This window comes from Lynx canadensis, chromosome B2 (genome assembly GCF_007474595.2).
Source record: "Lynx canadensis isolate LIC74 chromosome B2, mLynCan4.pri.v2, whole genome shotgun sequence".
Lineage (NCBI taxonomy): Eukaryota > Metazoa > Chordata > Mammalia > Carnivora > Felidae > Lynx > Lynx canadensis.
The window spans coordinates 42675689-42697723 of NC_044307.1; the positions used below are offsets into that span (position 1 = coordinate 42675689).

The 22035-nt window shown below is 37.5% G+C and overlaps 1 protein-coding gene across 2 annotated transcripts in view; it reads left to right on the forward strand.

Moving 5' to 3' along the window:
* The window catches only part of CDC5L (cell division cycle 5 like), a 47918-nt gene that overhangs the window by 20730 nt on the left and 5153 nt on the right, over positions 1–22035 (forward strand). The window contains exons 9-15 of one of the 2 annotated variants that reach the window (XR_003968852.1): positions 1777–1925; positions 3954–4116; positions 6408–6572; positions 9334–9414; positions 9702–9944; positions 12968–13165; positions 15425–15572. Coding sequence is in view for 1 of the 2 variants with exons in the window: in XM_030315627.1 (XP_030171487.1) it covers positions 1777–1925; positions 3954–4116; positions 6408–6572; positions 9334–9414; positions 9702–9944; positions 12968–13165 (999 nt within the window). In the remaining variant the exon portion in view is untranslated. The remainder of the gene's footprint in view (positions 1–1776; positions 1926–3953; positions 4117–6407; positions 6573–9333; positions 9415–9701; positions 9945–12967; positions 13166–15424; positions 15573–22035) is intronic. The other variant, XM_030315627.1, reaches the window with a different exon arrangement.

Here is a 22035-nt window from a genome sequence, read left to right on the forward strand (position 1 = left end):
GGGCAGGGCAGTTAAAAGTAGACTAGAAGCTCTCTAGGTGTGGGTAAGGCTCCTCAACTCCAGGCTTCCCTGTAGGCTGAACTGTCTGCTGGGTTTCTTTGGCAAATTCTTGATGTCAGTATTCTACATCTTTTGGGTTAGTCAGATTCTTGAGAAAAGTAGCTTCCAATTTTCTGCCCAAAGGTATAAAGCTGGCCAGACTTTTAGGAGCCTAGTTGGGGAAAGTGTTTTGTATTTGGACTAGCAAAAAGAACACACACAGGACTTTGGTAGTATGAAATTCAAGGTTCTTTCCATGAATTAAGAACAGAGTAATGGATAATGTAATAAGGCTTATTCTGGTTATCTTCATTTATTTTTTACATTTTTATTTATTTTTTTTTAGAGAGAGTGTGTGCACAAGTGGGTGGGGGAGAGTGGCAGAGGGAGAGAAAGAGGGAGAATCTTAAACAGGCTCCATGCTCAGCACAGAGCCTAATGTGGGGCTCAATCCCATGATCCTAGGATCATGACCTGAGCTGAAGTCAAGGGACACTCAACCAACTGAGCCATCCACGTGCCCCTGGTTATCTTCATTTTGCCCCAAAACTTACTGGCTTAAAACATGTCATTGATGCTAATGGTCTCTCTTGGTCAGGAATTCGGACCGGGCACAGGAAGAATGGCTTGTCTCTGCTCCATGATGTCAAGGGCCTCAGCTAAGAAGACTCAGCACTGGGGGGTGTCTTGACACATAGGGACTTGAATCATCTTCTTTCCATGACTGGTGGTTGATGCTGGCTGTGGGTTGGGTCCTCACCTGAGAATGGGGAATGCATCTGCATGTGGCCTCTCCAAAGCTTGCGCTTTCTTTCAGCCTGTGGCCTCAGGACAGTTAAACTTCTCTCATAGTGTCTCAAGGCTCCATTAGGGGTGTTGTAAAGAGTGTGGTAGGAAGCTGTATGTTTGCTCACCCTGCCTTGGAAGTCAAGCTGTGTCACTTTTCCTGCATTCTGTTAGTTACAGGTAATTCACAAGGCCACCTGGATTCAAAAGGAGGGGACATAGACTTCCACTTCATGATGGGAGGAGTATCAAGGTTGGATTCTAAGAAGAGCACATAAGATGAGAGATATGGCTGTCATTTTCTTGGAAGATGTAGTCTTTCACAGGCCCGGAGTTGGGGATTAGGAGATTGTGGGTGCAGTGATAGTAGTAAGTGCTGCAGGGTTGTGGCAGAGGGACTAAAGACTTCAGAACATTGGCAGGCCTGCCTAAAGAGGACAAGACTTCTGAAAGGAATTTGCCTTCATGAGTTTTCTCAGGAAGTGGATTGGACTGGCCAGTTAGAGGTATCTTAACTTCCCAGTAGAGGAAACTGAGAGTCAGAGGGGCTAATGAACACTGGAGAGAGGTCATGATAAAGCCAGACTAAAATCTGGGTATTCTGACATTTAGCCTAAGTTCACGTTGGGAAATTTCCATTTTTAGTTCTTTATGATTGTAAAGAGATTTGGCACAGGTAATAGAAGCTTTTGAGTCATGATACTTTCATTTTAAAACATTTTTTGATATTTAAAACTTTATTCCAAAACTTCTGATCTGCTGTGTTAGGTTGACAGAGGAATGGAAGTATTGAATTCTGTCATGGCGAGTTCATTTTATCTGTTGGTGTTCATTAAGAAAATGTATAAAAATTCTGTCTCCTTTGAGGTTTATATAGTAGGACCAGAAGAGAGGATTCGGCTATTCTGGCTGAACTGTTAAAACACACTTCTTTACCTTCTTGTTTATCAGGAAGCTCAGAACCTCATGGCCCTGACCAATGTGGACACCCCATTGAAAGGTGGACTTAATACCCCTTTGCATGAGAGCGACTTCTCAGGTGTGACTCCACAGCGGCAGGTTGTACAGACTCCAAACACAGTTCTTTCTACCCCATTCAGGTATTGTAAACGAATACATCTTTATTGTTTTAGAAAAACTTCAAGGATTTGGACAACATGTTTGTTTTAGTAATGTTGACAGAGAATGGAAATAAGTATTTAACATGCTTTTTGATTTCTTCTCACTCATGGTAGTAAATAACATAATAATACCCAGGAGTTGGTTATTACTGTATGGAACTGTCTTCTTTTTCAGAGTTTCTGATGCTATCACCTTTTTTCTGAATACATTTTATCTGATTTATTGACTTAAAAATTTTTTTTTTTAATTAAAAAAAAAAGAATCTGAAACAGGCTCCAGGCTCTGAGCTGTCAGCACAAAGCCCAACATGTGGCTCGAATTCATGAACTGCAGGGTTGTGACCTGAGCCGAAGTCAGACGCTTAACCAACTGAACCACCAGGCACCCCCATTTTATCTGCTTTAAAAGAACAAATCAGTCCAATGTTCGTTTGATCATTTGTTGAATTTTATAAAAATTGTAGTCCTTTATCTGTATGTGTTACTATTGCTTTTCTCCCAACATTTTTTTTTTTTTTTTTTTTGAGAAAGAGAGAGAGAGAGATAGCAAGCGGGAGAGGGGCAGAGAGAGGGAGAGAGAATCTTAAGCAGGCTCCATGCCCTTTGTGGGGCTTGATCTCATGACTGTGAGATCATGACCTGAACTGAAAACAAGAGTCAGATGCTTAACCGATTAAGCCACCCAGATGCCCCATATCCCAACATTTTATTTTGAAAATTTCTAACATTCAGAGAGGTTAAAAGAATGGGAAAGCAAACATCCATATTTCACCATCTAGATTCTACAGTTGTTAACATTTTACCGTATTTGCTTTTCACATATCCATCCGTCAGTCCATCTAATTATTTAGTGCTTTTCAAAATAAGTTGCAGGTTTCAGTCCGTTTCACTTCTAACACTTTCTTGTGCTTATCATTAACTAGAGTCCAGAGTTCAGTCTTTATGATTTTTTTTTAAGTTACTATTTTTTAAGAGGAATTTTTTAGATAGAATCCTTGTAGAAGCAGGTCATATTAAAATGAAATTTGAGCTTTTAAGTTTGGAAATCTTTTAGGTTCGTTTTTAATTTTCAGTGTTAGGATATATCCTCGTACTGGTTATTTAGTATGGGAGTGTCTCAAACTGTTACAACTGTGCCTGACAGCAGGATCAAGAAGCATTGGCAGCCAAATCCTAATATACAATTTAACACTTTTGCAGGGCTTGTAAGAGAGCCTAATCCTTCTTTCCCTGTGTATGTCTTGTCTCTCAACTAGATTGTAAGCTCCTTGGGGGCAGGGACCCTGTCTTTTGATAACACCTCATCTCACCTTTGGGAACATCTGCCTGGCAGATCACTTGTCTGGAACAGAGCTAAGGTATAGGAAGTAAGCACCCAACCAACCAACCAACCAAAAACAGGCTTTGAACAACTAAGATATCAGTTGCAAAGTCTGTGGATTTTATTTATTGCTAAGAGAGTCTCAGCCCTCACTCAGAACTGTTCATATGTAGACATGGCATTCAGTTTCCAAACAGAACGTAAAGGAGGAACCGCTGAAGTGAATGCATACCTATGATAGTGGTGTTCTAGCCAGCAGCTACTGGTGGTGAGGGGCAAATAATAAGATGAAGACACTATTGTGAACTTATAAACAATTTCCTAGGGGTCTTTGAGCATTATGGCTGCCCTCTGCCCATGGTATGTTCTTAGCCACCCCACAATGCATCAAGAAAAGGTTGAAATAATGTTTGGTGGGCCTAGTTTAGCAAGGCAAGAAAATGTCAAATGTAATAACTTTACTTGAAGTCATTAAAATAAAAATACTGTGTGTAAATACTAAGCTAGTTGAACTAAACTTGTACTCCAACGTAGAGATCTCACTTAAAACCAGGTAGGAAGACAGATATTCTGCAATCTTAGTTTCTTTCATGCTTTCTTTGTAAAATAATTTATGTGAAAAATATTTGAAAGCACAATCCAGATAAAATTGGCACTTTTATTAATTGGAATTTCTGTCTTTCTAGGACTCCTTCTCATGGATCTGAAGGGTTGACTCCCCGCAGTGGGACAACTCCCAAACCAGTTATTAACTCCACCCCGGGTAGAACTCCTCTTCGAGACAAGTTAAACATTAATCCCGAGGATGGAATGGCAGACTACAGTGATCCCTCTTATGTGAAGCAGATGGTACATGTCAAATCCCTTTAATATTCTTTTTTTTTTTAAACTGTTCTATCTCATGGACGTTGTATTAAAATATTTTCCCTTGTTGGTGCATATTACATATACTTTAAGATAACTGTACACCTATGGATTCTAGAAAAGGAAAATGATTTATAGAACTTGAGAAGGAGAACCTTTTGGTCTCCTAAGCCTACTTACTCTTTTACTCTTTTTTTTTTTTTTTTGTTTTTAGTTTAAAAAAAAATATTTATTTATTTTTGACAGAGAGAGAGGGAGCATGTGAGTAAGGGAGGGGCAGAGAGAGAGGGAGATGCTGAATCCAAAGTAGGCTCCAGGCTCTGAGCTGTCAGCACAGAGCCTGACGTGGGGCTCAAACCCATGAACCATAAGATCATGACCTGAGCTGAAGTCGGACGCTCAACTGACTGGGCCACTCAGGTGCCCCTAAGCTGACTAATTTTTAATGTAAACACATTAAAAGTGAATACTGATTATGCTGATAGTAGCTCTCCTTGTATGTCATATGATTTTATTTTTTATCATTTACTAATTAATAGTTTACTTTCTTGAATGGCACTCTTTTTTCTTTAACTTCTGTAAAACAAATTGTGAGTTTGGAATGCCTCATAAATTAGATTTTGAGCCTTGATTCTTGTTTGCTCTAGACTTTTAGAAGAACTATCTAGATCTCAAAGCCAAATTAAGTTGATGTTTATTGCTTATCTTAGTGAAGTTTTCTTTTGTATATTTTGCAAGCTGATACAGACAGCTAATCATAAAAGCCACAGTTTTGTTTCTGCCCATGTTATTGCTTTTCTTATGTCACTCTTGGGTCTTATATGATGCCACAGAAAAGCATTGTGAGTTTTTTTGTTTTTTTTTAATGAGTTCCAGTGATACCTGTTTTTAGTTTACAAATTAATTCTAACCTAGTGTATAGATTTGGTTAGTTTAGAATTTTTTATTAAAAAGAGTGTTTTTTTTAGTTTATTTTTGAGAGAGAGAGAGAGAGAGAGAGTGCGCAGGCTGGGGAGGGTAGAGAGAGAGGGAGACACAGAATCCAAAGTAAGCTCCAGGCTCTGAGCTGTCTGCACAGAGCCTGACGCTGGCTTGAACTCACGAACCATGAGATCATGACCTGAGCTGAAGTTGGACGCTTAACTGACTGAGCCACCCAGGCATCCCGAGTTTAGAATTTTTTTAATGCCCAGCTTGATATCAAGTAATGTCAACTGTGAATGGCTACATAATAGCTAAACAAATGAATTTAATGTGTGCAGAGCGCTGATTTGGAGACTTCAGAGGATCTAAAGTTGAGTAAAGATGTCCTTTGTCTTAAGGAAGTTTATACTCTGGAGAGATTGACAATGCTAAACCAAGTCCACAAATAATTGTAACGTAAGAACAAAATAAGCTTTCTGTGTAAAACCAACATGCTTGGGAGGGCCAAAGACGGAAATAATCACATTTGTTGGGTGGGTACTAGGAAAACCTTCGTTGAGGTATGCTCAGAAGGAGAGGTGGGGGCTGTCTCAGATAGAGGCCACAAAATGAGTAAGCATGGAGTGTATTTTGGACATAGCAGGTCATCTGGTTGGGCCTCACACCTACCATACGTGTAATGGAGCTATGGGGAATAAAAGGTAAGCCAAGGATGTACTGGGGAAAACTTTGGGTACCAGGCAGTTTCTTTTGGGAAGTGTGGACTATATTCTTTGGTCATCATATGATCTAGTCATTTCTTCCTTTCTTTTTCCTTTTTTAATTAATTAATTTGTTTTTAAGTAAATTTTACCCTCAATGTGGGGTTTGAACTCAAAACCCCAAGATCGAGAATCACTTGCTCTATTGACTGAGCCAACCAGGCACCCCATGATTTGGTAATTTCTATTAAAAATAAACACACCCAAAAACTCAGGCATCTTTTCAGATTAGATTTTATTAGTCCAAGAACAAATTGACTTCTGAATTTGTTCTTTCATTTGCTATTAAATTTCATGGTCAGAAATGTATTCCTTAAATGGAAATTCTGAAGGATTTTTTTCTGCCCTGCAGAGATAATTCCCAAACCTTCTATTAGAATATCCGAGAGTAACTTTACGGATCACAAATCAGAGTTTTTGATCTTAATTTAGAGAAGGAACTGAGATAGAAATCAAACCTTGTCTCAGCTCTGAAATTAGGGATCATTTTTCTAGAATTAAAATTAGGCTAATTATTTTTTAGAAACTCTTAAGAATGGAGGTTGAATACTTAAGATGTATGAATTGAGAAGATCAATTTTTTTTCTACAGGAAAGAGAATCTCGTGAGCATCTCCGTTTAGGATTGTTGGGCCTCCCTGCCCCTAAGAATGACTTTGAGATTGTTCTGCCAGAAAATGCTGAGAAGGAGCTGGAAGACCGTGAAATAGATGATACTTACATTGAAGATGCTGCTGATGTGGATGCACGAAAGCAGGTGGGTAATTGTGCTAGAAAAGAAGTGTGAAGTCGCTGACTGTGTCAGTAGGCTGAAAGAATGAAGAATGGTCATTAAATGTGTCCATATTTAAAAGTTTTTTCAATATCTAAAAAAAAGAAATTACCCTAAATTGCTTAACATAGTTAATAATATGTACTCATGTAATTAATAATATACAAGAATATCTTGATAGGCAGTCTTAAAATGTGTGTATGTATATGTGTATGTACATAATTTAAATACCTCCTGTCAAATTTATTATGCTTCTTTAAAATACACATAAATGCTCTTTTAGACATTGCTTTTCACTCTAGCCAAGAAAAGGTGTTATTGATCAGTCTTAAAAACAAGTGCATGTTCAGTGCACAGAGCCCAAATTAGGATTCAGTCTCGTGAACCGTGAGATCGTGACCTGAGCCAAAATCAGGAGTCGGATGCTTAATTGACTGAGCTACCCAGGCACGCCTAGGATAATTTTAGAAATGGAATTTCATGGGACTCAAGTGTGAATAGCATCAATGTAAACGTATTTCAGAGAGAAGTCAACATGAATGTGCTTTTTATTTTTATTTATTTTTTAATTTTTTTTAATGTTTATTTATTTTTGAGACAGAGAGACAGAGCATGAACAGGGGAGGGTCAGAGAGAGAGGGAGACACAGAATCCGAAGCAGGCTCCAGGCTCTGAGCTGTCAGCACAGAGCCCGACGCAGGGCTTGAACTCACGGACCATGAGATTATGACCTGAGCTGAAGTCGGACGCTTAACCGACTGAGCCACCCAGGCGCCCCTGAATGTGCTTTTTAGTTGGTAATACAGGATAATACTTTATTTTTTAAGTTAATTTATTTTGAGACAGAGAGAGAGAGATGGGGAGAGAGAACCTCAAAGCAAGCTCTGCACTGTGAGCACAGAGCCCAGTGCAGGGCTTGAACTCATGAACCATGAGATCATGACCTGAAGTGAAATCAAGAGTTGGATACTTAACACACTGAACCACCCACGTGCCCCCAGGATATTACTTTTTATGTTTAGTTTTCTTAGTTACTTTGCCTTACATTTACTCTCAGAAATGCCTTAAATTCTAATATGTTAACTTACATTATTCGTGATTTAAGAATCAGGAAACAACACATTGGCTAGTTTTTTAAATGAAAAATCAGTAGCTTTTGGGGTGGAAGTGAGGGTTGTGTTGCAGGAGGAACAAATAAGAGTCCCCTCTAAGTTTAGGATTCCAATTGATTATTTAAATTTTTAAATTTTATTTTAATTCCAATTTAGTTAATATACAATGTGATATTAGTTTCAGGTGTACAGTATAGTGTTTCAACAATTCCATACCTCACCCAGTGCTCATCACGACTAGTACATTCTTTAATCCCCATCACCTATTTCACCCATTCCCCCCACCCACCTCCTCTGTGGTAACCATCAGTTCTCTATAGTTAAGAGTCTGTTTCTTGGTTTGTCTCTCTTTTTTTTTTTCTTTTGCTGGTTTGTTTTGTTTCTTACATTCTACATATGAGTGAAATTTTATGGTATTTGTCTTTCTCTATTTCATTTAGCATTGCACTCTCTAGCTCCATCCATGTCATTGCAAATGGCAAGATTTCATTCCTTTTCATGGTGGAGTAATATTCCATGTATATATGTATGTGTGTGTGTGTGTGTGTGTGTGTGTGTGTGTGTATGTATTACATCTTCATTATCTTTATAGGTATATACATATACGCACATATACACACCACAACTTCTTTATCCATTCATCAATCCATTGACATTTGGGCTGCTTCTGTAGTTTGGCTCTTATAAATCATGTTGCTCTAAACATAAAGGTGCATGTCCCTTTGAATTAGTGTTTTTGTATTTTTTGGGTAAATGCCCCATAGTGTGATTCTGGATTGTAGGGTAGTTCTATTTTTAACTTTTTGAGGAACCTCCATACTCTTTTTCTCAGTGACTGTACCAGTTTGCATGCCCACCACCGGTGCTCAAGGGTTCCTTTTTCTTCACATCCTCGCCAATACTTGTTCTTTCTTGTGTTTTTGATTTTAGCCATTCTGACAGGTATGAAGTGATATCTCATTGTAGTTTTGATTTGTATTTCCCTGATGATGAGAGATGTTGAGCATCTTTTCATGTGTCCATTAGCCATCTTGATGTCTTCTTGGAGAAGTGTCTGTTCATGTCTTTTGCCCACTTTGTAACTGAGTATTTGTTTTCTCGTGTTGGGATGTATAAGTTCTTTATATATTTTGGATACTAACCTTTTCTTGGATATGTTGTATACAAATATCTTTTCTCATTCAACAGGTTGTCTTTTGTTGATTATTTTCTTCATTGTGCTTTTTATTTTGATGTAATTCCCATAGTTTATTTTTGCTTTTATATCCCTTGCCTCTGGAGACATATCTAGAAAAATGTTGCTACAGCTGGTGTCAGGGACATTCCTGCCTGTGCTCTCTTCTAGGATTTTTATTAGAATTCCAAATTAAACAAGAAAAGAATGATTATGTGATGGATGGAGCCACATAAACTTGGAGAATGCTCTAGTAGCTGTTGGCAGTTCTTAGTTTGTATTGTAATGAGAGAATGAATAGACTGATTTCTGTTGCCTTATATTACCTTTCTACAAACTTACACAGACTTCGACAGCTTTAACTCTTGAACATACATGTTCTTATACATGTTTTCAACTTTATTGAAATGTGGCAAATACCATATAGCTGTAATAATGGATATAAAAATAATTTTTCTAGGCTATACGAGAGGCAGAGCGTGTAAAGGAAATGAAGCGAATGCACAAAGCTGTCCAGAAAGATCTGCCAAGACCATCAGAAGTAAGTATTAGAATTTCTGGCTTAGGAAGTTTTGAGTTTCTTCTTATGTGATTGATGCTTTTATATCATTCATAAAGTTTGTGAAACAAAATATTATATTCTTTCTGGAATATAGTAAAGCACTTCCCAGATATAATGTAAAATGTTTTGCTGGTACAAATAAGACCTTAGAAGGAAAGCAAAATTCTTTTGAAAATGTAAACTACTTTTAATTCATGCTAGAACAAGTAATAACATCATTATTGGAGTGATAATGTTTGGTAATTGTACTTGTTTTAAAATTTTAGGTAAATGAAACTATTCTAAGACCCTTAAATGTAGAACCACCTCTAACAGATTTACAAAAAAGTGAAGAACTAATCAAAAAAGAAATGATCACAATGCTTCATTATGACCTTCTACATCACCCTTATGAACCATCTGGAAATAAAAAAGGAAAAACTGTAGGATTTGGTACTAATAATTCAGAGCACATTGCCTATCTGGAACATAACCCTTATGAAAAGTTCTCCAAAGAAGAGCTGAAAAAGGTATCATTGATTATAAAGTATTCATTAAATACTGTGTATAATGGACAAACACTGTCTTTTCTCATTCTGATATTTATAAACAAGTGAATTTCATGATTAGGAGATAAGTGTTCATAGTAAGTGTTATGAAGAAGACATACTTAATCACCCCCCCCCCCCCTTTTCATTCAGTGACAGACCTTTTCCAGGTAAACACTGGCTTAGGTGGTGAGGTGTTTTGTTTCATGGGTGTATGCCTCATGGACAGTTGCTGCAGATTGCCATTTTCTGTGTTTAACTCTGCTACTTCTGAGTTGAATTGAATACCTTTAATACCTAAACCTCATTTATTTAGATTAATATGAAAAAACAGGCATGCGTAAAAAACGTTTTTTTCACCTATTCAAAGAAAAGAAATACGGTTTACTGAATCTTTTTCCCTTAAATCATTTCCCACTATCTTTTTAGATAAGGAAATGCAGGAACATTTTCTTGTATAAGGTCTGTCCTGCCTCTTCCTCCGTATGCATTTGATTTTTCTGTTCTGACAGAGCAAACAGCTGTGATTGCGAATAGAAATCTGTTCCATGGTATGAGAAAATACAGTTGGTGTCATGGTTGGAAGCAGAGTGGTCATTAGCTTTAGTCTTATTTCTTTAGTCCTTAGCCCTGAGGGGCAGTTACAGACTTGTTGATTGAAATGGGTTATTGAATACTTGGGGAGAGAATCCCTACAATATATATATATATTTTTTCTGTCTTCTCTCCTGCTCTTTACCCGTATTTTTTTCTTGCTTTCTATTTTCCTTTTTGCAAAAGTAATACGTGTTTATTGAAGGATTTTTAGAAATTAGAGAAAGGAAGGACAGTTTGCCCCGGATTTCTGAGTAACCTTGAATTACTCTTAGTAAGTATGATAGGAAACTGACATCTGTTGAATGCTTACGCTTGTGGCAGGCACATTTTACCATTGGACTGGGGTTGAGAATTACACTCTGAACTCCATACTTGAACAGTCTCCTCTTTTTAAAGTGAAAATAGGGGAAGATGGGATTTGAGAAATTTACTGTGTGTATGGAAACCTGAAATAAGGATCACATTGTTACGTAACAGAAGGTTCTGTGGGGAATCGATTCTAATAAAACTTTTAAAAATAATAGTTGTAGGTAGTGCTTTAGAATTATTGGAAACCATTACAAAGTAGTTTGAATTTTTTTTTTTTTTTTAAGTTTATTTTGAGAGAGAGGGTGAGTAGGGGAGGGGCAGAGAGGAGAGAAAGAGAGCGAGAATCCCAAGCAGCCTCTGCTGTCAGTGTGCAGCCCTATGCAGGGCTCAAACCCATGAACCATGAGTGAGATCGTGACCTGAGCTGAAATCAAGAGTTGGGTGCTTATCTGACTGAGCCACCCATGCAGCCCTAGTTTTTGTTTTTTTTTTTTTTTTTAGTTTAAATATTCTTTCATATTTTATTGTATGTATTTATATTCTTCTCTGTTCCAGAATGAATTTGAAACAGCATTTACTTAGCGAGCAGATTCTCTATGGGCAGTTTAAAGATAAATTAGTAGGGCGCCTGGGTGGCTCAGTTGGTTGAGCGTCCGACTTCAGCTCAGGTCATGATTTTGCGTCTGTGAGTTCGAGCCCCGCGTCGGGCTCTGTGCTGACAGCTCAGAGCCTGGAGCCTGTTTCAGATTCTGTGTCTCCCTCTCTCTCTGCCTGTCCCTCTGCTCATGTTCTGTCTCTCTATCAAAAATAAATAAACATAAAAAAAAATTTAAAGATAACTTAGTACTACTGTCTTCTAATAATCATAAGAGCTGAATTTGTAAATTTTTACTGTGTACAGTTTTGGAGTGAAACACCATTTCTGTTACTATGAAATGTTGGGTTTTCATTAAGTGTGTTAAAATTGGTTTGTTTTTGTTATTTTCTCAGAGATCTTGTTTAAAAATATCCGTTCTTTATCTTCTATAGACATGATTTTCCGTTGTTTCAAGTTTTTGTATTTGATTTTATTATATATTTTGGTCTTTGATGTACTGGAATGATCGAAAGCTTTCTTTAAGGCACAAAACGATAGTTGTCAGTTTTGAGCCAGCATGCAAAGGGCTGGAAAAAGTTGATGTGGTATGCTTGTCGAGTCCTTGGGTCTCGAGTTGGGCCACACTCTGTGTGTATGTTTTATCATTTAATTCTGATAACAAACATGTCAGGTGGGTATTATCCTCATTTTACAGATGAGAAATGGGCTCAGAGATGTTAAGCAAGTTCAGATAGCTACTTAAATGGTAAAGGTATGATATGTACCCAGGCCTGTCCAACTTTATCTCTCCTCATTCTGTCATCTTAAACTCTCTTTAGTAAAGTAAAAGCTGGTGTGTGAGCCATTATTATTTGATCTGTGCCCCCATCTCATTCTTTAGCAATGTCAGGGGCATCTCTTCAGATGAGAAAAAAGGCATGTATCAGAAGCAATAAATGCCTGGTTCCCCTTCATAATTCTGTGAAGTCTGAAGTGTATGGAGGAATTGGTAGAGTGGAAGGAGCACACCCAAGCGAAGGTACCATTCGGCTTGGGGCATGATCCTGTCTTGCCTTTACTAGTGTGATGTGTTTTTGAAAAATTGCTTAATCTTTCTGAGCCTTAGTTTCATCATCTTTAATAAGAGAGTAATACCAGCTACTTTGTAATGTGTTAATGGTGTTTGGAGATAATGTAGATAAAATTTTTAAATTGAGTTCTTGGCATAGAGGAGATGTCCAAGAAATGGTAGCTACTGTTAATAATAGAGTGAAGGCAAAGATGTTTATTGGTGATATATGGAAGCTTGACTTTCAAATCAGTCTGCGTCAACTTACTGGCTTCTTAATTCATTTTGTTTAGATATTGTTCCCCCCTTCCAAAATGAAAAACAAAAAAAAAACAGTCAACCACAACACCTTGCCTTTACCCAAAGAAAGAGGAAAAATTAGTTTTTTAAAGTTCTCTCTTGATAGCAAGTAATTCTGGTACCCAAGCTTACTGAAATTATTACTGTACACAGGCCCAGGATGTTTTGGTACAGGAGATGGAAGTGGTGAAACAAGGTATGAGCCACGGAGAACTCTCAAGTGAAGCTTATAACCAGGTGTGGGAAGAATGCTACAGTCAAGTTTTGTATCTTCCTGGGCAGAGCCGCTACACACGGGCCAACTTAGCTAGCAAAAAGGACAGAATCGAGTCACTTGAAAAGAGGCTTGAGGTTGGTATCCTTTTAAAATTCTAATTTAAATGTACCTTGATTGAGACAGTGGACCAAGTAATAACCACTGGAGACAATTACAGAAAAATAGACCTGAGGCAGTTACTGGTTTTGCAATTCTTGCCTTTTTTTTTTTTTTTTTTTAAAGTCTATTTCTTTTGTTTAGTGATGTCTACACTCAGTATGGGGCTCAAACTCACGACCCCATGATCAACAATTGCATGCTCTTCTGACTGAGCCAGCCGAGTGCCCCTTGCTTTTGCAGCTCTGGAGGGAAAACTGTACTAAAGTGTTTGGTCTTGTTTGGCTTTCATTGATTTTTCAGAATTGCTGGCCTTTATGATAAAGAATGGTGCCCTCCAGGTTGATCACAGGTCAAACAGGACCTTTTAAATGTGGGAGCAAGGAAGACAAGAAGTTAACACTGGTCACCCAGAAAAATGTCCATCAATGCTAGAATAGCTTGTTTTCTGTAAAGAATGATCTCAGTGGTACCAAGGAGCTTTTTTTTCTGGAGCCAAGAGAGCACATTCATGTAACTTTGGTTCCTTTCTGTTCATTCTCTGATTCCTTTGGGTTTGTTAGAGAGCACCGAGCTGGATTATCTTAGATAATGGCTTCTGTGATTTTTTTCACATCTGAGGAAATGTTGAAATGTACTAGATGGGAGTTTCATGGCACATGGTTTCTTAATATAGTCTGCAGGTTTTGAATTCCAGAATCTGTGTAGGCATTTTGCCAATGGCATGTAAATTGTGGTTCATGGACCACTGGGCTGTCTTGTGGATTTTTCAAGGTGGTCTTCAGGGATGTTTCTGAGGCTAGGGTAGGGTGGGGAGAAAAGGGTGCTTCAGGCAGTCACATGCAGAAATGGCCTCAATTTCCTCCTTTGTGATTACTAATTTCTCTTTGCAGAAAGCAAATTGGAAAATATTTTTATTTAGAGTTAAAAATAGCAGTACCACTTGGAGTGGTTGATATCATGTGGGGCTAGGGAAATGAACAGGAAAAAGAGTTCTTGTAATATGAAATTATTCTAAGTCTTAATTTTACCTTTAAGACTACACATATAGGCATCTGGTGGTTAATGCCTTTGAGCCTCTTTTATCACTTAGTGGGAAATTAGTTTCTCTTTGAAGTAATTCTCATCGTGGGTGAAATCTTTGCAGTCCAGTTGCTGCTCGTTACTCCGTTGTACTGCTAACTTCCAGCAGGGTGTGCTGTTGTTCTGTGTTTTAATTTGGGATTTAAAGTCAGGGAAAGTAGAACATTAGTGGGCACATTTTGAGTTACATTTTCTGTTGTGTTGGCTTCGTTTATTTATAAGTGGTAGTTAGCAGTGTAATCCTGATCTAAGGTCAGCATTGTAATTGATTAGAAAGCTATTTGGAAAGCTTTCTTGTAACCTTTATATATAAATACTTAGGTCTCTCACTTATTTTGAAAATCTTCTCATTTGAGGTGGATAAACGTTTTATGCCCCACGTGGTAAGGACATTTTGTGCTCTTTAAAATATAAAAAAAGTTTTTCCCTAAATCTCATTTACTTTGCTGAGGCACTAACTTTCGTGACAGCAAATAAATGTGTCACGAAGTGAGTGGTGCCATAAAGTACAGTAATTTTTATTTTTATGTTGAATTGGTCTTGTGAGTTTTGAAGGGAAAAATACAGAAAGAACCACTGCCGTTCTTTTGGAGATTTATTTGGGTCGTTTATGAGCAACCATTAAAAACATGTGGCTCTCTTTGTTCAGTTCAGTACCAGGAACTGAAATCTTCCGTTGAACTATTTTTGTTGAAGGATTGGTGATTTTGGAAGAATATTCATAAAACAGTCTGAAGTAATTTTTCTTTTCTTGACTTCTGGATAACTTACTTTATTGTTTACCCAGCTAGTTACTTTTAAAGAATATGTAATCAAATCCTTTAATTTAGTAAACTACACTTATTTCAAATGAAAGTTCATTAAATCTTTAAAAAGAAGAAAAGAGACTCAAAAACCCAAATAAACAACTCCCCCATTTTATTTGTATCCATCCCTAATTCAGAACTAGGCTTGTGTTAGCTTATTTTAGTTTTTGAAGACACAATTCTCCTGGTTTGAAATACATAAATATTTTATTTCAATTGTGGTAATTCTTTCATCATTTCAGTTGATTGCTAAATTATAAACACTATTCAAAGTTTGTTGTGGGGAAGGAACTCCAGTTGTATTATATAAACTAAATGCTATACTTAAATTATTCTTTCCACTCTTAGGTTCAGGGAGATATGCCTTTCTGTGCAAGCACAATACACCATGGCTGCCAGTGTGTTTGATTTTTGCTGTCATGAACTTTGGAACAGCGAATCTAAATTATGGCCCTATCACAGTGTATCAAGCAAGATGAAATCCAGCTTTGTCGTGGTTGGTGTCTCCTAAATGGATTAAAAAATATGCCCTGAGGTTTATATTGGAGCTGGGTCTTTGAGCCATTACTCATGATTAGTATTTGAAATGCAGAATTTAAATGAAAATCCTTAGGATACTCACTTAAAACTAATGGAACCATCTCAGATTTTATGTAGAATGTGGTGGGTGGTGTAAGGAGTCTGTTAAATAAATGGAATCAGAAAGTAGTCACAGGTCAGAAGTAAGTGGGAAAGACTTCTGAGTTGTAACCAAGTTCATGTGTTTTATTCTGCTTTGGAGGCAGAATTAATTTTAGAACTGTGCCATACATTTGTGTGTCAAACAAGGCAGCAGCAGCAGCAAACAGAAATGATAACTAATATCAGAAAAGGAAAAGTTAGAAAGCATAGCATGTCGAGGCCATTTAGATACAGTATTTTATTAGCTTCTGAGGGCATTATGGGTGTGTGGTGGGAGAGCAGAGTGATTGCTATCTGTAGTGATGCCCCAGATATTTAAAAAAAATGGTTAATTTCTGCTCACTGTTATATATATATTTTTAAAGAAGGATGCCTAAAATAGTAGGAAAATTTTGTATCAAATGGTAAAAAATAAAAGGACTTTATAGTCCTTGATGTGATCGTATGTTCAGTGACTATTACTGAGCATCTAATATGTGCCAGCCGTTGTTCTAGCACCTGGGAATGTAGCAGGAACAAAGCGGACAAGCTCTATGCTCTGTGGACATCAGTTATCTGGAAAATGCTTCATGTGGAGGAGAACCTCATTTTCTGATGATGCCAGATAAATGAGTCATTACTGTATTTGGGAAGTGCAAATAGAATTTGAAGTGTTCTAATTTGTTTCCACTTTAAGTGGAAATAGGAAATCGTCTGAAGACATAATTATTTTGAGTGAAATAATTTCCAGGAGGTGCAAAAGTGAAAAGAGAAGTCTGAATTTAGGCCTGCTATTAAATTTAATAGTATTTGAAATAGTATCTAAACTGCGTTGAGGAAGTTTGGCTGAAAAGTAGATTTTGTCATGTTAGCTATAAAAATGGCAAGGCTTTCCTTAGAGGTGGAAACTAGGTCCAGAAGTAATACTTCTCTCTGTATTTTACTGGCACAGTCAACTTGGTCAAGAAATATTATGTAACATCGACTTCTTGGAAACAAAGTAACTTGAAAAACACAGATAACACGTCTTTCTCAGTGTACTTGTAGAACTCTTAGGAGCACCCCTGACTTTACTGAATGGTTATATTTCAGCAAAATTAGCTGTACAATGGATCATATTTTCTCAGTGATTTTATTTATAAAGTCAGATATTTTTACATAGGAAAAAAATCCCCTTAATACTTTAAAGAGTGAAAATTTAGGGTAAGGATCAAGTTGTTGGGCAAATCTGGATGGAGGACTGTATGTTGAAGTAACTCGGCAGGTTTATGTTCTCTTGTGCGTGTGGGGGAGGGGTGACATGGGGCACAGGAGAGAAGTTTCTGGTACTCTGGAATGCTCCCTTTCTCAAATTCTGCTCTGCGCTTTGACCCTTAAGGGCACTGGCAGATTTCTTGCTTTTTCTATCAAGAAGAGCTGGGCCAGAGATCTCCTTGGTACAGTCGTGTTGCTTCTGTTATGCCTCAACGTTGAGTTGAATTTCTTTCATGCAGTTTATGTGTTTCATTTCCTAGCTCATGCAGATGTCAGGTGCTCTTGGTATTGCTTTGTTGGTACATTACTGTTCTTGGAAAGGTTTTTGGTAAGGTTTTTTGCCTTACTGTTTAGCTTGCTTTGCCGGGATGCAGTCTGGTGGATGCTAACTCTGGTAGATGCAAGCAATAATCACATGCTTGGACCTGCATCTCGTCAGTGTGGAGAAGGTTCACTGATACGATTTAATGCTAGCGAGTAGTATAGAGATGAAAGGAAAGGCACTGATGGGCTCCTGTTGTTTGCAAACATTTCGGTGGTTGAACCACATCGTTACTACCATAGGATCATATTGCTAAACGATGGACTAGGAAGTGGAGCTGCCATCAACTATGTATTTATTTTGGGTATCCTTAAACCTGTTTTTCCAGTGGTGTAAAGTTATATTCTGGGCCTCCAAGCAAGAGTTTCACTGAGGGATGCTCTTAATGTTTCTGAACCTCACTGTAACAGACTTTAACTGAAGACAGTATTGGAGACCCAAGGATAATGTGTTTATTTTGGAATTACTTAAGCTTAGTAACCTTAACAAACTTAGTGAGTTTGAAAGTAACAATTACACTTTTATAAGTCCCATACAGCCCCCTTTTGTAATGACCCGAGGAAACACTTATGGTTCCACTGATTCATCTCCTGGGGACCATCAGTTTTCCATTGGTCTCTGGCCAGCCTTTTTTAGACAGTTTCTCTTCTATGCATTTAAAAAATAACATTTGTGGGCGTTTTTCTAAAAATAATACCTGTACTTTGTAGAAAATTTAAAAAGAAATTAAAAAACAATTTGAAAAGAAGCCTACCATCCAAACATAATCGCCTTATACATTTTGAGGGATATGTATGTGTGTATATATCTATTAATATATGTGTGTGTGTGTATAATTAAATATAGAAAAAAATTACTGTATGCATCTGTGTGTGGATGAAAGGAGGAAGATGTTTAAAACTGAATTGGAATCATCATATACTACTTTGTAGATTTAATAACATATTACAAATACCATTTTAAAAAGACCTGATCACTTGCTCTCATTTATAGAGTTGTGGCAAAGATCTGGTTTGGTGAAATCCCCAATTATGCTAATTATATTCTGCCCAACTTCTTGAGAAGTTGTTAAATAACATTTTTTTTCCCTGTAAATTTTTTCTGAGAAATGTTTGTGTTCTTATAATTTTATAGCTTGTTAAGAATAGAAGAGTTAGGAATTTAAAAGGATAAGCTGAGGAAAGTCAAAGCTTTTCTCAAGTGGCAAATAAAACTCTTGTAGGTTAATGTCTCAATCAGGGAAAGAGTGATGGGCAGATCCATTAATTAAGATCTTGTTTACATGTGTCTAGAATAACTTGTTTTTCAGGGAACTGTCTGATGGCATTAAGCCATTCAGTCCCACAGCTTGAATTTCTTCAGGCATGTTTGCATTTCACGGGCTGAGGCAGAGGGGACATTCGGTTTATTAGTAGTGGTGTGTTGAACTTTCAAGTAGGACATACTTCATAGCTTCATCACTTAGTGGCCATGTGGCCTAGGGCAAGTTACTTACCGTCTCTGAGCCTCGTATTTCCTCATACTTACCTGTAAAATTAGGGTGGGTAATAGTTCTCATCTCACGGAAGTGAGAGTTTGAGATAATGTAAGATTAAGTGAGATACTGTGTGCCTAGCAAATAGCAAGTTTTAGCAAATGGGAATTCCCATGTCTCTTCAGGTCTGTTAACCACCGTTAGTGTTGTCTAAATTGGATTAAACTTGGTTTGATACTTTTAGGTGTCATGAAGTAACTTTGTTACCTTGAACAGCAGGGTGGCTGAGTTTTTATTCTAGAAGTTTTGATGACTGTCTGAAATTGGAGATATGGGTTGATTTTCGCAGAGATTGAGTAAGACTGAAGGCTCAGATTTTGGTTAGTATAAATGGATCTTAACGTAATTGTGGATTTTAATTTAACATTTCATATATACATCTGGTGTGCTAAAATCGTTGACATGTAAATTTTGATGTCTCTTATATTTCATTGTATTGGTGTTTCATGGTTTGTGGTGTACAGTCTTAAATAGCCTCTGCAGTAGATCTTGAATTTGAATTTTATAAAACCTTTTATTATGGGAGTTTTCAAATACATCCTGAAGTGGATTAGTTTAATGAGTCCTCCAGTGTTATCATCCAGCTGTATCAACTCACTGCCACTTTTGTTTTCATATGGCATTCTCCCTTCCCCACTATTTTGAACCAAATTCCAGACATTGTATTGTAAAACAGTTATGGTACATGAAATTTGTCGTCTTGGTGTCCCTACACACTTATATGTAGATATATTCTCATTCATCTCTTGGATTGAATTTTACTCTTTCATTTTGGGCGTAGTCAGCTTTAATTATATCAAGTGTTGCCTACTTTAATTTCCTCATAGATATTAGAAATACAGATAAGTATTTAAAGCATAGACTTCCATTATAACCATATTTGGTAGGTTTGTCTAGTGACAAGTTAACAAAGTATTTAATCCTGTCTCCACTACCGTCTCTGTTAGTATTTGTGAGAGAGAAAGAGAGCTCGCGCACGAGTGGGAGAGGGGCAGATGGAGGGGGGGGGACAGAGGATCTGGAGTGGGCTCTGTGCTGACAGGAGCGAGCCCCATGTGGGGCACAAACTCACCAACTGTGAGATCAGGACCTGCGCCAGCTGGATGCTCAAGTGACTGAGCCACCCAGCTACCCCTCTGTACCCCTCTGTTAGATGTTTGAAGAGGAATTTGAAGTGCATATCTATAGTGCAGATAAGGATTTGAAAAAAATTTTTGAGAACTTTTTGTAAGTCAGCTCTAATGTACCATCCAAGCTCCTTAAGCCAATATCGTTTTGATTAAAATAAGTTGTCCTTCAGGAAGGGCAGTTGCTGATACTTAATATATATTTTTTTATTAAAAATTTTTTTTTTACATTTATTTATTTTTGAGAGGGAGACACAGCGAGTGGGGGAAGAGCCGAGAGAGAGGGAGACACAGAATCCAAAGCAGGCTCCAGGCTCTGAGCTGTCAGCACAGAGCCCGATGCAGGGCTTGAATCCACGAACTGTGAGATCATGGTCTGAGCTAAAGTCAGATGCTCAACCAACTGAGCCCTCCAGGCGCCCCGTGAATACTTAATTTTTAAAAAAAGGTTTAGAAACACGAATATGATTAAATCAGAGTCTTTTTTTTTCCCTGTTTGTTTTTTTTTTTTTTTTGTATTCTAAAATCTTTAAAAATTTTCTTTATTTTAGAAAGAGTGAGCAAGTGTGGGAGAGGGGCAGAGGGGGAGAGAGAATATTAAGCAGTGGAGCCAGATGCAGGGCTTGATCCCACAACTTTTGGATCATGACCTGAGCCTAAATCAAAAGTTGGGTGATCAACTGACTGAGCCAAGCAGGCATCCCTGATTTTTTGTATTTTAAACAATAAGGTCTTATATCCTGTTGGACTTTAATGTTTCTGTAGTGTATGGGGGGCGGGGGGGTTGGACTAATTTGCATATGCATTTATTTCATGCTTGTGATTTCTTGTTGCTAGAAAAACGCCAGCCTTATAGGTTAGTTTTTTCCCTCCTAAAGCACATTGAGCAGTCATAGAACATTTTACAAAGTGTACACATCTCTTCCTTCACATTTTAATGATCAGATGATAAGATGATAAGTGTTAAAGTAACTGAGCTTAAATTGAATATTAAAAGCTGCATTTAATTTCTTCTTTATACTTTTAGTGATTAAATTTATATAGTTACTCGACTAAATTTTTTCCTGTACTTAATTTTTTGGGGTATCATTTATTTCCATATTTGCTTGAAATCTTAGCACTGTGTTCGAGCCAGAAGATTTTATATAAAGCTTGAGCTAAATTAAATTGTTGGCGTGAAATGGAACCTAGCAGCTTAGTAGTTTTAAAATCCTTGATAGTTTGGGAAGCATAAATGACTCAACTGTACAAGGCAAGGTATTCCCCGGATTCAAGGTACCAGTCATAGTAAATGTGCCTTGATGACTAATTAAACACTTTTGGAACATAAGTATTAAGCTATTGCACCAAATTGGAAATTGAATATCCATGGAGTGCAGCGTATAGTTAAGTGGATTGTCTTGACCAATGAAAATGAAAATTTGTATGTCTATTTTTTTAAAAATGTGCTATGTGTATTTGAAATTCTGTACTGGTAAGGTTTTTGGAATGTTTATTTGAATCCACATGTGATTAGAGTATCTTAGAACATGCTGAATTATATTTAAGGAACTGCATGCAACTCATTGATTTAGTTCACTTATTATTGGGAGTGAGAGCTTTTTGGTGGGTCTAGTTCAGAGAAAACAGCTGATTGATGTCCAGCTTCTGTAATGACAGTGAAACAGATTCTCTATCCTGATTGTCCAAGAGAATCATTTGGGGGCTTTAAAAATACCAAAGTCTGAGACCATTTAAATAAGCGTCTCTGGGTTTAGGGCACTGACACTGGTACATTGTAAAAGCTCTACAGGTAATTCTAAAGTTTAGCTGGGATTGAAAACCACTGGCTTGAGAAGATGTGTTTGAGTACGTGTTACTTGGTATGGTTGTCCTCATGAGGCAAACTGCTCTCTTAAAGAAGGAACAGCTATTTTTCCTTGTTTTATTTCCAGCAAGGATTCCAGGTCATTTTTAAATTAAGGTTGGGGGGCGCCTGGGTGGCGTAGTCGGTTAAGCGTCCGACTTCAGCCAGGTCACGATCTCGCGGTCCGTGGGTTCGAGCCCCGCGTCAGGCTCTGGG